This window comes from Myxocyprinus asiaticus, chromosome 28, assembly GCF_019703515.2.
Source record: "Myxocyprinus asiaticus isolate MX2 ecotype Aquarium Trade chromosome 28, UBuf_Myxa_2, whole genome shotgun sequence".
Taxonomy (NCBI): Eukaryota; Metazoa; Chordata; class Actinopteri; order Cypriniformes; family Catostomidae; genus Myxocyprinus; species Myxocyprinus asiaticus.
Genome location: NC_059371.1, coordinates 38,946,149 through 38,961,673, shown reverse-complemented (window position 1 = coordinate 38,961,673; position 15,525 = coordinate 38,946,149). Strand labels below are relative to the sequence as shown.

The 15,525-nt window shown below is 38.1% G+C and overlaps 1 protein-coding gene across 1 annotated transcript in view; it reads left to right on the top strand.

Annotated features, from left to right (window-relative positions):
• Positions 1–15,525, top strand: part of LOC127418754 (E3 ubiquitin-protein ligase Itchy-like) — a 43,413-nt gene that overhangs the window by 9,278 nt on the left and 18,610 nt on the right. Inside the window, exons 4-12 of the mRNA XM_051659532.1 lie at positions 95–219; positions 5,478–5,612; positions 5,740–5,785; positions 7,511–7,683; positions 8,143–8,338; positions 11,189–11,284; positions 11,841–12,015; positions 13,476–13,545; positions 13,891–13,975. Of these exons, the coding sequence (XP_051515492.1) occupies positions 95–219; positions 5,478–5,612; positions 5,740–5,785; positions 7,511–7,683; positions 8,143–8,338; positions 11,189–11,284; positions 11,841–12,015; positions 13,476–13,545; positions 13,891–13,975 (1,101 nt within the window). The remainder of the gene's footprint in view (positions 1–94; positions 220–5,477; positions 5,613–5,739; positions 5,786–7,510; positions 7,684–8,142; positions 8,339–11,188; positions 11,285–11,840; positions 12,016–13,475; positions 13,546–13,890; positions 13,976–15,525) is intronic.

The window sequence follows — 15,525 nt, the reverse complement described above, 5'->3', positions numbered from 1 at the left end:
TATTACTGTTACTCATAGTTAGAGTTTGACATGTTTCATTTGTGTCTGTCTAGATCTTTTGTTTGTAATATTATCTGCATTGTTTGACCATCAGGATTGTGACTCCGTTCAGTAAGCTAATTTTCCGTGTTTGGAGTCATCAGACGCTGAAGTCTGATGTTCTGATGGGCGTGGCCACTCTTGACGTCAACGAGATTCTCAAATCTAACGACATGAAAAGTGAGTTTCTCTGCTCTGCCCCATCACCACATTAACCACTTAAAAGATGCACAATAAGACTTTTTTTAAAGCATCGTGCAGGTGTGACCTAGATAACCTCTGTGACAACTCTGAACACACACACACACACAGAAGAATGAGATAAAAATAAACAGAATTTACTCACATGCCATCACAAACCTGACAGCACCGATAGTATGGAAAGCCGAATTGACATTTAATCATGTGCAGTATATGAATCATAGATATCTATAATTCAGTTATCACTAGTTAAAATGCTATAATTTTGTATCAGTTATTAGGTGTGCACTAGTAAAAACATTTCTCTTGTGGCAATGCTTATTTCAGATATCTGGAAATGGATTTTAGATTTCAAAAATTTAAGTGCAATTAAAGATATACTACAAGGCTTTCTTTCTAGTTTCAGTAACATTACAGATATCTGAAATTAATTTTTTTACTAGTTGTAATGCAGTTCTTGTTATCAGGAATGGACATTTTCACTAGTAACAATGTAATTATATAAATCAAAATTATATAATTTTTACAAGAAGTGCATAGCTGATATGTACAGTTGAAGTCGGAAGTTTACATACGCCTTAGCCAAATCATTTAAACTCAGTTTTTCACAATTCCTGACATTTAATCATACAAAATATTCCCTGTCTTAATTCAGTTAGGATCACTACTTTATTTTAAGAATGTGAAATGTCAAATTATAGTGGAGAGAATGATTTATTTCAGCTTTTATTTCTTTCATCACATTCCCAATGGGTCAGAAGTTTACCTTAGAACCTTAGAATAACTTTACTGTCATTGCACAACTGTACAACGAAATTTAGTGAGACCTAAGCCGCTGCGTACATGCATGCCGCCATCTTGTCTGCGTGCACTTTGTGAGTATTTGGTAGTATTGCCTTTAAATTGTTTAACTTGGGTCAATCATTTTGGGTATCCTTCCACAAGCTTCTCACAATAAGTTGCTGGAATTTTGGCCCATTCCTCCAGACAGAACTGGTGTAACTGAGTCATGTTTGTAGGCCTCCTTGCTCGCACACGCTTTTAAAGTTCTGCCCACAAATTTTCTATCGGATTGAGGTCAGGGCTTTGTGATGGCCACTCCAATATCTTGACTTTGTTGTCCTTAATCCATTTTGCCACAACTTTGGAGGTATGTTTGGGGTCATTGTCCATTTGGAAGACCCATTTGCGGCAGAGCTTTAACTTCCTGGCTGATGTCTTGAGATGTTGCTTCAGTATATCCACATAATCGTTCTTCCTCATGATGCCATCTGTTTTATGAATTGCACCAGTCCCTCCTCAAGCATAGCACCCCCACAACATGATGCTGCCACCCCCATGCTTCACGGTTGGGATGGTGTTCTTTGGCTTGCAAGCCTCACCCTTTTTCCTCCAAACATAACGATGGTAATTTTGGCCAAACAGTTCAAATTTTGTTTCATCAGACCAGAGGACATTTCTCCAATAAGTAAGATCTTTGTCCCCATGTTCACTTGCAAACTGTAGTCTGGCTTTTGTATGGCGGTTTTGGAGCAGTGGCTTCTTCCTTGCTGAGTAGCCTTTCAAGTTATATCGATATAGGACTCGTTTTACTGTGGATATAGATACTTGTCTGCCTGTTTCCTCCAGCATCTTCACAAGGTCCTTTGCTGTTGTTCTGGGATTGATTTAAAATTTTTGCACAAACTACGTTCATCTCTAGGAGACAGAATGCATCTCCTTGAGCTTTAGGATGGCTGCGTGGTCCCATGGTGTTTATACTTGCATACTATTGTTTGTGTAGTTGAACGTGGTAACTTCGGGTGTTTGGAAATTGCTCCCAAGGATGAACCAGACTTGTGGAGGTCCACATTTTATTTATTTTATTTTATTTTTTGGAGGTCTTTGCTGATTTTTTTTATTTTCCCATGATGTTAAACAAAGAGGTACTGAGTTTGAAGGTAGACCTTAAAATACATCCACAGGTACACCTCCAATTGACACCAATTAGCCTATCTGAAGCTAATTGATTAAAGACTTGACATCATTTTCTGGAATTTTCCAAGCTGCTTAAAGGCACAGTTAACAGTGTATGTAAACTTCTGACCCACTGGAATTTAGATATAGTCAATTAAAAGTGAAACAATCAGTCTGTAAACAATTGTTGGAAAAATTACTTGTGTCGTGCACAAATTAGATGTCCTAAACGACTTGCTAAAACTATAGTTTGCTAATATGAAATCTGTGGAGTGGTTAAAAAATTAGTTTTAATGACTTCAACCTAAGTGTATGTAAACTTCTGACTTCAACTGTATATTCAGAACTGTCTAGTCCAAAATTAATTTCAAAAATCTGTAATTGCACTTTGAATAAGAGTGAATGACATATCATTGTGAAATTCAACCAGTGAAAATAAAGATAACAAAAGTTATGTTTAGGTATTTTTTTGAGTAATGCCATAATTTTTTTATATCAAGCATTAACTGTTTGACTAGTGGAAACTTCATTACTGATATCAAAATTTTGCATTTACACTTGTGGTTATTGCGTTGATATCAAGAAATTTCAACTAGTGAAAATTTAATTGCAGATATCTATAATTTAGGTCCTGCATGTGATTAAAGCTTGAAAGTGCTTGCCATATAAGTAATGCTTTGCTGATATGTGAAATTGGAATTTAAACTGGTAAGAAATTAATTATAGTGAATATCTGTAATTGTGTTTTGAACAAGGGTGAATGACAGATAATTGTGAAATTATAGTGAAAATGCTGTTACAGAAATCAAAAATAAAATTTTATACTAGTTGAAATTCCATTTTGACATCAAGGAAGGGGTATTTCCGCAAGTAATGATGTCTTTTAAAAAAAAAATTCATGTTTTTATTCTAAAACAAACCTCGTTACTAATTAGTAAATAGCAAAATTAGCATACTAGCATCACTAGTAACACTGTAATATTTACCTTATATCAAAATGTATATTTTTTTACAAGTAAGAAGTACATAGCTGACAAGTATATTCAGAATTCCATCCAGTACTTAATTAATTACAAATATCTGTATTTGCATTTTTAATAGGAGTGAATGACAGATCATTGTGAAATTCTTCTAGTGAAAATACCGTTACATATATGAAAAATATTATACATTTTTGTTATAATGAATGGGTATTTCCACGAGTAGTGATGTCCTTTTTTTTTAATAAAGAATTAACATTTTTATTATTACAAACCTTGTTCCTGATATCATAAATGATCACTAGTAGTAATTCTATTGCAGATATCAAGAATTAACATTTTAAATAGGAAAAATAGTATTGTAGATACAGTTGTGCTCAAAAGTTTGCATACCCTTGGAGAATTGGTAATATATGTACCATTTTTAAAGAAAACATGAGTGAGCATGCAAAACACATTTCTTTTATTTCTTATGGGATTCATATTCAACTGTAGGTTATAACAGAATGGCACAATCATAAAACAAAACATGGCAACAAAGAAAAACATGAATTGACCCCTGTTCAAAAGTCTGCATACCCTTAGTTCTTAATACTGTGTATTGCCCCCTTTAGCATCAATGACAGCGTGCAGTCTTTTGTAATAGTTGTCTATGAGGCCCCAAATTCTTGCAGGTGGTATAGCTGCCCATTCGTCTTGGAAAAATGCCTCCAGGTCATGCAAAGTCTTTGGCTGTCTTGCATGAACCGCATGTTTGAGATCTCCCCAGTGTGGCTCGATGATATTAAGGTCAGGAGACTGTGATGGCCACTCCAGAACCTTCACCTTTTTCTGCTGTAACCACTGGAGGGTCAACTTGGCCTTGTGCTTAGGGTCATTGTCGTGCTGGAAAGTCCAAGCATCCCATGCGCAGCTTTCGTGCAGAAGAATGCAAATTATCTGACAGTATTTTCTGATAACATGCTGCATTCATCTTGCCATCAATTTTCACAAGATTCCCCGTGCCTTTAGAGCTCACACACCCCCAAAACATCAGTGAGCCACCACCATGCTTCACAGTGGGGATGGTATTCTTTTCACTATAGGCCTTGTTGACCCCTCTCCAAACATAGCGCTTATGGTTGTGACCATATTTTGGTCTCGTCACTCCAAATGACAGTGTGCCAGAAGCTGTGAGGCGTGTCAAGGTGTTGTCGGGCATATTGTAACTGGGCTTTTTTGTGGCATTGGCGCAGGAAAGGCTTCTTTCTGGCAACTCGACCATGCAGCTCATTTTTTTTTAAAGTATTGTCGTATTGTGCTCCTTGAAACAACCACACCGTCTTTTTCCAGAGCAGCCTGTATTTCTCCTGAGGTTACCTGTGGGTTTTTTTGTATCCCGAACAATTCTTCTGGCAGTTGTGGCAGAAATCTTTCTTGGTCTACCTGACCTTGGCTTGGTATCAAGAGATCCCCGAATTTTCCACTTCTTAATAAGTGATTGAACAGTACTGACTGGCATTTTCAAGGCTTTGGATATCTTTTTATATCCTTTTCCATCTTTATAAAGTTCCATTACCTTGTTACACGGATCTTTTGACAGTTCTTTTCTGCTCCCCATGGCTCAGTATCTAGCCTGCTCAGTGCATCCACATGAGAGCTAACAAACTCATTGACTATTTATACACATATACTAATTGCAATTTAAAAAGCCACAGGTGTGGGAAATTACACTTTAATTGCCATTTAAACCTGTGTGTGTCATCTTGTGTGTTTGTAACAAGGCCAAACATTCAAGGGTATGTAAACTTTTGATCAGGGCCATTTGAGTGATTTCTGTTATTATTATGATTTAAAAAGGAGCCAAACAACTATGTGATAATAAATGGCTTCATATGATCACTATCCTTAAATAAAAGACAGTTTTTTTGCATGATCAGTCATATTTTCAAAATCAATGCCAAAATTTCACAATTTCTGCCAGGGTATGCAAACTTTTGAGCACAACTGTATACTGTATATAATTCTTATCCTGCACATGATTAAATGTCGATACATTCAGAGCCAAAGAATGTCAAACTTGCAGATACACGTCACACACCTCAATTAACTTTTTAAAATATTACTAAAATTTTATTTATTTATTTATTTATTTTTTTATTTGTATTTCCAGCAAATGTAGTGATGTTTAAGACTGGCATGATTTTGAGTGTAGTTTCGATCACAGTCTCTGAACTGATTGTGTTTAGTGCCAGTTTCCTTTTAAAATGCTTCTGTTTTGTCTCTTTAACAGTTTTTTTTGCTCTGTTGTTTGTCTGTCAGTCTGTGAGGTGGTGCAGACGCTGCAGTTGTGCGCAGACAGAGATCAGTCTGATATTGTTGGTGATCTGTCCGTGTGTTTGGACGGTCTGCAGGTTGATCAAGAGACGTTCCTTACTGCAGAGGCCAACAACCAAAGTGAGACCTTTAAATAGCCATTGCTTGTGAAGAAAAGTATATATTTTTTATAAAAATACATTATTGTAAGATTCCACTAAAATGACCACAAATAAATGAAATAATGTTACTTTCTTTGTTTTTTCAGGTACTTTAAATGGGGAGTCTGAGCTTTATGAAATTTTGAGCAGGAGGTAATTGAATTAGCTGTTATGTTAGGTCAAAATGAAAAAATTGGAGTGCACAGTGTTTCTTTTGCTGTGATTTTTCTGCAGTTTGATTTTGAGCAGGAGATCCACAGTCAACTGTAAATATCAGGGAATTTTAGCCATTTTCAGGCCTGAAAAAGTAATGGCGTCAAATAATGACTTTATTTGAGTCAAACAAAGTTTATCACTGCTAGTGTTGCTGGATTTCTCTGCGCCATTCCTGTTGTTTCTATCCATGTGTGTAAAGTAGCGCCAGATCTACTTCTACAATACTGAAAAAGTAATGGAAATTAATAACATTTTAAATGGCATGGAAAGTCATGAACATTTATATAACCTTAAAAGTCTGTATAGTGATTTATAGAAATTTCTATATTTTTCACCCACAACTTTAAAATCACCTGCCAAATATTGTGTAGGTCCCCATCGTGCCGCCAAAACAGCACCAACCCGCATCTCAGAATAGCATTCAGAGATGTATATTCTTCTCACCACCATTGTTCAGAGTGGTTATCTGAGTTACAGTAGACTTTGTCATTTTAAACCAGTCTGGTCATTCTCTGTTGACCTCTCTCATCAACAAGGCATTTCCATCCACAGAACTGCCGCTCACTGGATGTTTTTTGTTTTTTGTTTTTGGCACCATTCGGAGTAAATTCTAGAGACTGTTGTGTGTGAAAATCCCAGGAGATCAGCAGTTACAGAAATACTCAAACCAGCCCATCTGGCACCAACAATCATCCATGCGATTATTTAATCAGCCAATCGCGTGGCTGCAGTGCAGTGCATAAAATCATGCAGATACGGGTCAGGAGCTTTAGTTAATGTTTACATCAACCATCAGAATGGGGAAAAAAATGTGATCTCAGAGATTTGGAGCGTGGCATGCTTGTTGGTGCCAGATGGGCTGGTTTGAGTATTTCTGTAACTGCTGATCTCCTGGGATATACACACACAACAGTTTCTAGAATTTACTCAGAATGGTGCCAAAAACAAAAAACATCCAGTGAGCGGCAGTTCTGTGTATGGAAACGCCTTGTTGATGAGAGAGGTCAACAGAGAATGACTGGACTGGTTTGAACTGACAAAGTCTACGATAACTCAGATAACCGCTCTGTACAATTATGGTGAGAAGAATATCATCTCAGAATGCTATTCTGAGATGGTTGGTGCTGTTTTGGTGGCATGAGGTGGACCTACACAATATTAGGCAGGTGTTTTAAATGTTGTAGCTGATCGGTGTATATTATAATATAGGTAAATGGCCACCCTTCTCTCTAATAGTCAGTATCGTTATTAATTTCCAGGCCTGAAAAAGTCATGAAAAGTAATAAGACCTTTATAGTCTATATGGTGATTTTTTTTAATATATATATATATATATAATGTAGTGTATGTGTGTATGTATGTATATAATATGTGTGTATGTATATGTATATGTAAATTTGTATTAAACTTTTTTTTAGTTATGCTTCACTACAAATTGCTTATTTTAAGTGCAATAAAATAATAATCATCCATTAATCACAAACAACTAGAAAAGTGATGGAAATTCATTGGTCAGAAGGGTTGGGAACCCTTTATGAAGTAAACTTGTGATTATTTGAGTCATGTTACATAATATATTTTCTGATCATATGTAAAAATGGCTTGTTCCTGAGCTTTCTTCTGCTTATAAACAGTATCTGTCTCTCTCTCTCTCTGGAGTAGCAGAGATCCATCGCCTGCAGTGTCAGACAGTCAGGAGCGAGCATCAACCCCTAATGGCCGTGTAAATGGATTGGACTCCCCTTCAGGGGCAACCAGAGGGTCACGACCCCCGAGACCCGCACGACCCTCTCGACCTCCTCCGCCAACCCCACACAGACCCACCTCTTCACCAGGTGGGACACCTGTCCATTTACACCACTCTTGACAATAATTTTTGATAAAATCTGTTCTCTTATGCATTGTGAAATATTGATAGACCAAAGCATTGTCCAGACCGATCTGTCAACCGATATTTGACACTTATCGGTTTCGCCAATAACCGTGTCCGATTAACTGACGGACAATCTTGTCAGTAAATAGTATACATTTTCTATTTTCAAATGTTTTTTTTTTTTTTGTGAAACTTGAGTAAATATTGTGTACATTAAATTTGTGTACATGTTATTTTCTAATTTACATTGTATCGAATCAAATATATTGTTTACATATATCTGCATAATATCGGTAAATGGCCACCCTAATCTCTAATTGTGAAAATATATATAGTTTTTTCATTGTTTTGTGAAGCATACATTGTGAAAATGTTTAAATATTCGAATGCTATGCAAATAATAATATTTTTCTCTTTGTAGCTCCCTCTACTGGCTCGTTTCTTGATGGCAGCGATTCGTCACGTTCTGACACTCCAATTCGTAACCATTCTGGGGGTGCAGCCTCTGACTGTGGTCCCGCCCCTACACAGGAGCAGCCCGGTAGGATGGCTCTCAGCGTAGTCCCCGCCCCCAACAGGATTCCCAGTATGGTGAACACTGGGCCACTGCCGCCAGGGTACGACAGTCATGAAATTCGCAAATAAACATGTAGCTTAGTAACAACCCTCAACAACACAAACTAATTAAGGCTGAAGTTTAATCGAAAGTGATCATCCCTATGCCCTACACACCCTAAAGGACAGAGCCCTTGAAGTGGGTACTCTGAATGGAGCATGGCATTATTATATGAATGTACCCTTGTGGGCCCTTCGTGAAAATAGTCATTTTCCTACTTTCATTTGGAACGACACTTCGAGTTGCGTCCCTTTCCCGCTGTGCCCTTCAAGGGTGCAAACATGCCATTTGCAAAACTTCCTTAGTGTTTATTTGGGATTTTGCAAATATCAATTGTTTTGGCCGATATCAATGCCTGATAATTCTTTTTATGTTCGATAACCGATATTTTGGCCGATAGTGTAAATCTGTACTATTTCTTTAAACTTTTACTATTTTGTCTTTAAAACAAAAATGTTTTTCACACTAAGTGAAATCATGCACTTCAAATAAAATCAGGCATCAAAATGTTTAATGTAAAATTGATTATATCGGCCTAATCAGACCAATACCGATAACTGAAAGAAAAAAAAATGTTTTAATAAAAAAAAAATACTGTTAATTCTAGTTAGAGAGAGAGAGACTGATATTCAGGGCTGTTTCTGAGCATATGGGTGCCCTAAGTGAAATCCCACTTAGAGGAACCCCCCCGGCCACTCTTATCCAGGCCTACACAAGAATGACCCCACAATAACAACAAATTTGAATAGATTTACTTGAAATTGCAATATATTAACGGCACAAAATTTACAGTAAATAGCTATACAAATTAACAATAAATGACAATAAATAACTACGCCGATCAGCCACAACATTAAAACTACCTGCCTAATATTTTTTGTCGAGCCAATCTGGCTATTCTCTGTTGACCGCTCTCATCAACAAGGCATTTCTGTCCACAGAACTGCCGCTCACTGGATGTTTTTTGTTTTTGCACCATTCTGAGTAAATTCTAGAGGCCGCTGTATGTGAAAATCTCAGGAGATCAGCGGTTACAGAAATACTCAAACCAGCCCATCTGGCACCAACAATCATCCATGTGATTATCTTAAGTGCAGTGCATAAAATCATGCAGATACGGGTCAGGAGCTTCAGTTAATGTTCACATCAACCATCAGAAAGGGGAAAAAAATTAGAAGCCTAGAAGCCTTTATTTTGGTCACACATTATACATACATTTTTGCATATATATACAGTGAAATTTATTTGTTTTCACATATCCCAGCTAAGCTGGTGTCAGAGTGCAGGGTCAGCCATGATACGGCACCCCTGGAGCAGATAGGGTCAAGGGCCCAACAGTGGCATCTTGGTGGTGCTGGGGATGGAACCCCCGTCCTTCTGGTCAGTAACCCAGAGCCTTAACCGCTGAGCCACCACTGCCTCCCCAAAACATTTTTTTAATCTCAGTGATTTGGATTATGGTATGATTATTGGTGCCACATAGGCTGGATTGAGTATTTCTGTAACTGCTGATCTCCTGAAAGTCTCTAGAATTTACTCAGAATTTTGCCAAAAACAAAAAACATCCAGTGAGCGGCAGTTCTGTGGACGGAAATGCCTTGTTGATGAGAGATGTCAACAGAGAATTGCCAGACTGGTTTGAACTGACAAAGTCTACTGTAACTCAGATAACCACTCTGTACAATTGTGGTGAGAAGAATAGCATCTCTGAATGCTATTCTGAGATGCGGGTTGGTGCTGTTTTGGCGTCACGAGGGGGACTTACACAATATTGGGCAGGTGGTTTTAATGTTGTGGCTGATCGTTGTATCTACAATGGGAGTCTACTGCAAAACTCTAGCTAACTAATTGTTGCAATTTAATGCATGACAATGAACAAACACCATCTAGCCAGGTAACTGGCTTATGTTATGTTATTCCAATGTGCTTTTTTTTTTTTAAGTCCTTGTGGTCACGTAGTGATTTGCCTCAGTCCGGGTGGTGGAGGACGAATCCCAGTTGCCTCCACATCTGAGACCGTCAACCCGCGCATCTTATCACATGGCTTGTTGAGCGAGTTGCCATGGAGACAGTGCGTGTGGAGGCTTCACGCCATCCACCACGGTAACCACGCTTAACTCACCACGCGACCCACCGAGAACGAACCACATTATAGCGACCACGAGGAGTTTTACCCCATATGACTCTACCCTCCCTAGCAACTGGGCCAATTTGGTTGCTTAGGAGACCTGGCTGGAGTCACTCAGCACGCCCTGGGATTCGAACTAGCGAGCTAGCGAACTCCAGGGGTGGTAGCCAGCGTATTTTACCACTGAGCTTCCCTGGCCCCCGGCTTATGTTCATTTTTAAATGAAAAACCCTTTGACCGTGCATGTATGTGTGTCACATCTAGCTACAACTCTCTGCTTGCAGTTACATTTCCCCTTCCCTCCCATGCCACAAGAGGGTCCCCTCTATACCACTGCCTGAATGAGCCATAACAGCTGGCTCGGGGGCCCTAAGCGGCCACTTATACCGCTTATAGGTAGAAACGGCCCTGCTGATACTGTATATTGGCCAGGCCAATTAATTGTCCGATAATTGTCAATTTTAAAATGATTGACATGATAACAGTGATTTGCTTTGCTAATTAACAGAAGTGGTAGTTTCTCCTTGTCAACTAGGAAATCGACCAACAGCTTTGTTAACAGAAAAACATTTTGAGGACATATTGCTTAAAATAATTTGTCATTAAAGTACATGATATATCATATATATGAATCATATCGGTCACTCTGCTTTCTTTCGGCCACTTAAACCGATATCGGTTGACTGTTAATTGTCATATCTGCGTGTATATGTGTTTTTATAGTTGGGAGCAACGTGTGGATCAGAACGGTCGTTTGTATTTTGTTGATCATGTGGAGAAGAGAACGACATGGGAGAGACCGGAGCTGTTACCAGCAGGGTGAGAATACATCCCGTCTCTCTGAAATACTGGACACACCCCCTGAAAGAATGTGCTTTGCATATTTTATATGCGTGTTTAACATGTTTTAACTGTACCACAAATTTGATCCAATATGAGCCCAATAGTTCATGATCAGGACTGCTAATTTGATGGTTTTAGGTTTGAATCAGAGATCTCATGTATTGAATTGTTGCTGAAATCACAATATTGCTTTAAATAGCACCTGATAAATTTTAAAGGGATAGTTCAACCAGTCATCCATATCTGACTGACTTTCTCTCTCCTGTGGAACTCAAAAGCAGAATGTTCAGCCTGAGTTACCATTTACTTTGTATGAATAAAAGAAGCAACTTTTGGGTGAATTATCCCTTATCTAACTTAATTTAGAACAGACACTGTAAATGTAACTCATTTAATACCATATATAATATAAAAGGACATCTAATAGAATGCAAAATGTCCTAATCTAATTCTGTAAGGTTAACAAAATGTGGTTGAAAAAGTTGCAGTTGTTGCAATTTAGCAATTTAGTTGATTGCGCTTGCTGTCGTAGCTGGGAGCGGCGTGTGGACCCGTTGGGTCGGGTGTATTTTGTGGACCACATCACCAGAACGACCACGTGGCAGCGCCCCACGATGGAGACGGTGCGGAACTTCGAGCAGTGGCAACACCAGCGCAGTCAACTGCAGGGAGCCATGCAGCAGTTCAACCAAAGATTCATTTTTGGGGTGAGTGACTCTAATGTAAACACACAAACAAGCTTCAAGTATGAGGATGACTGGGGGTTTGAAATGTTTTACGCAAACGTAAATAACTGGCAAAGTGGGCTCTACTCTTAAAGGGACAGTTCACAAAAAAAAATGACAATTCTGTTGTTCCAAACCTGAATGACTTTATTCAGAAATTCTGAACAGTTAACCCATGTATATGCACACCAATATGCTGATTACTCCCGGATATCAGATAAAGCAAGAAATCTGCTTCTACATAACAATTGAAAAAGTTGTGTTGTTCTCTGCTTTTGACGTTAAACCGTGAAGAGGCGTTCGCACACATTGGATAAGCCAGTAAAAATGCAGCTTAAGGTGTTTACATGCAACACGAAATCGGCCTAACAGGCAAAAATATACCCTTGTCAATCGATTTATTCTTATGCCGTTTATGTCCTTACACGATAAAGGAACACTGTTTAATGCATTTACATGACCACACATGTTGTTGGCTTATTTAGCATAATCGGTAAGGTGTATGTTTCCCATACATCTCCTTATGTGTTCCACGGAAGAAAGATGTAACGTGAAATATGTAACAACATGAGGGTTAGTGAATGATGACATAAATTTACATTTTGGTTGAACCGTCCATTTAAAAGACAGTGTGAAATCAAAATTGGCAATATTTATTTAATACATTTTTGTAATCATTCATCAAAATGCAGCAACTTTCTCTGCCCCTGAAATGTTTTTTCACATCTGCTGACATCACCAAGGCCATGTGGGCGGGGAGGAGTAACATAAACCAATAACATTAAAGCCGTAACAGGTTCAGTCAAGTCCGGTTGAATAAAATCAAGTCCTATAAAGCTGAATATTCTGTTTTGTACTTGGAAATGAGTCACTTTTTGGACGTTAAATGTGGTGTGAATAGATGTAGACCGATATTTCAGTTTACGATTAATAAGTGCCACTAGTCGCTTTTTTGAACTATCAGTTATCTTCAATAATCTATGCCGATAGTTGCAGATAGTCCTTTTTTTTTTATTATTCCTCATCAATAAACCTTATCTGGTGAAATATACATAAATATATTTGCCAAAATCTTCATCAAGTGAATATTTAGGCTACAAATTGCTTAATTTGGTAAATACTTGCATATAAGTCTCCGTCATTTCAAAATAAGAGTCCACGGTGTGTTTTGGGCTTTTTTATAGTTAAAAGTCCCGTGTTCTGCACCATTCTTAATTTTTCTGATTATGCACAAAAAACTTTATTATAAGGTTGTCTGCCTTTTCTACCACCGTGGTTATCAAAATCCACAAATCCACTATTAGTCGACCTCTAGTGTGAATGCAGTTTTATGTCTTTAAATGTTTGTCATATTATCTACTGTACTTATTTACTGTCAAAAGCGACTAAACACAATGTGAAACAGTTTGTCAATTTATTTTTTAATTATTTTAATTCTGTAGTTGCAGGATCAGGCTGCAGCCCCTCAGAATAAGGAGTTTGACCCATTGGGACCTCTGCCACATGGATGGGGTGAGAGAGAGAGACAAATTCTCTTTTTATTGTAAAGAGCAACTTCGGTTAGACAAATTGTGAATACTGAGCTGAGGCTTTTCTTTAGCATGCTGGACTAGCAGCTGTGTCTTATTGTTCTGGTAACCTTATTATCAGCACCTGCGACTAAAATTAGCCACTACATCCTTCAGTGTCCCAAATTTAACAAATGAGACCGCTTGCTCAGTTTAAATCAACGGGTGAATCTAGCCCGGATGCTGATAATAGACCAGAATGATTTGTTTAAGGAAAAGCTTTTTAAAGTGTAAACTTGGCTCCTAATGTCCTCCTGATATCTTTTCTCTTTCTGTCTCTCTCTTTTAGAGAAACGAACTGACTCTAATGGCAGAGTTTACTTTGTTCATCACCTGACCAGAACAACACAGTGGGAGGATCCACGTACTCAAGGGTCAGACAATTTTTCTCTGTGTGAAAACTGTCGCTCACTTAAACACCAGCAACTGCAATATTTTAAAGACAGCAATGTTCAATAAAATAATTGCATTTCTTAATATAAGGGTGTTATATTAAGTCATTTAGCAGATGCTTTTATCCAAAGTGTCTTACAAATGAGGAACATAGCAATCAATTTGTCAAACAAAAGTCAACAATATCTGCAGTATCACACTGCCAAGTTAGAAGCTGGAGTAGAAGAACGAGACATAATTGTTAAATATTGTTTAAGTGCATTTAGTGTGGATTGGTTAGGTTCTGGCGGAACAGATTTGTTTTCAGCTGGTTCTTGAATGTTGATCGTGTGGAGGTTGGAAGATCATTCTAACACAGAGGAACAGAGAGAGTGAATGATCATGAAATAGACTTTGTGCCTCTTTTCGATTGGACCACCAGGTGCCGCTCGTTCAGTGACCGCAGAGCGAGTAGAAACATAGACCTGGAGGAGTGAATTGAAGTAATAGGGAGCTGTTCCACAGGCTGTCCTGAAGGCCAGAGTCAAAGCCTTGAATTTGATGCGGGCAGCTACTGGCAGCCAGTGCAGTGAAATCAAGAGTGGGGTGACGTGAGCCTTCTTTAGCTGATTGAAGACCAGATGCGCTGCTGCGTTCAAATCACTTTTATTGTCACACAACCATATACACAAGTGCAACGGTGGGTGAAAGCCTTGGGTGCAGTTCCGAGCAACATAGCAGTCATGACAGTGATGAGACATATACCAGTTTACAATAAACATCAGATTTACACAACACAATTTACATATCTAATATACACATAATTACACACAACACAATATACAAATAATAATATACAATGTACAGTATACAATACACACAATATAGAATACACATTATACAATAAAAATAGTATACAGGTGCTGGTCATATAATTAGAATATCATCAAAAAGTTGATTTATTTCACTAATTCCATTCAAAAAGTGAAACTTGTATATTATATTCATTCATTACACACAGACTGATATATTTCAAATGTTTATTTCTTTTAATTTTGATGATTATAACTGACAACTAAGGAAAATCCCAAATTCAGTATCTCAGAAAATTAGAATATTACTTAAGACCAATACAAAGAAAGGATTTTTAGAAATCTTGGCCAACTGAAAAGTATGAACATGAAAGTATGAGCATGTACAGCACTCAATACTTAGTTGGGGCTCCTTTTGCCTGAATTACTGCAGCAATGCGGCGTGGCATGGAGTCGATCAGTCTGTGGCACTGCTCAGGTGTTATGAGAGCCCAGGTTGCTCTGATAGTGGCCTTCAGCTCTTCTGCATTGTTGGGTCTGGCATATCGCATCTTCCTCTTCACAATACCCCATAGATTTTCTATGGGGTTAAGGTCAGGCGAGTTTGCTGGCCAATTAAGAACAGGGATACCATGGTCCTTAAACCAGATACTGGTTGCTTTGGCACTGTGTGCAGGTGCCAAGTCCTGTTGGAAAATGAAATCTGCATCTCCATAAAGTTGGTCAGCAGCAGGAAGCAT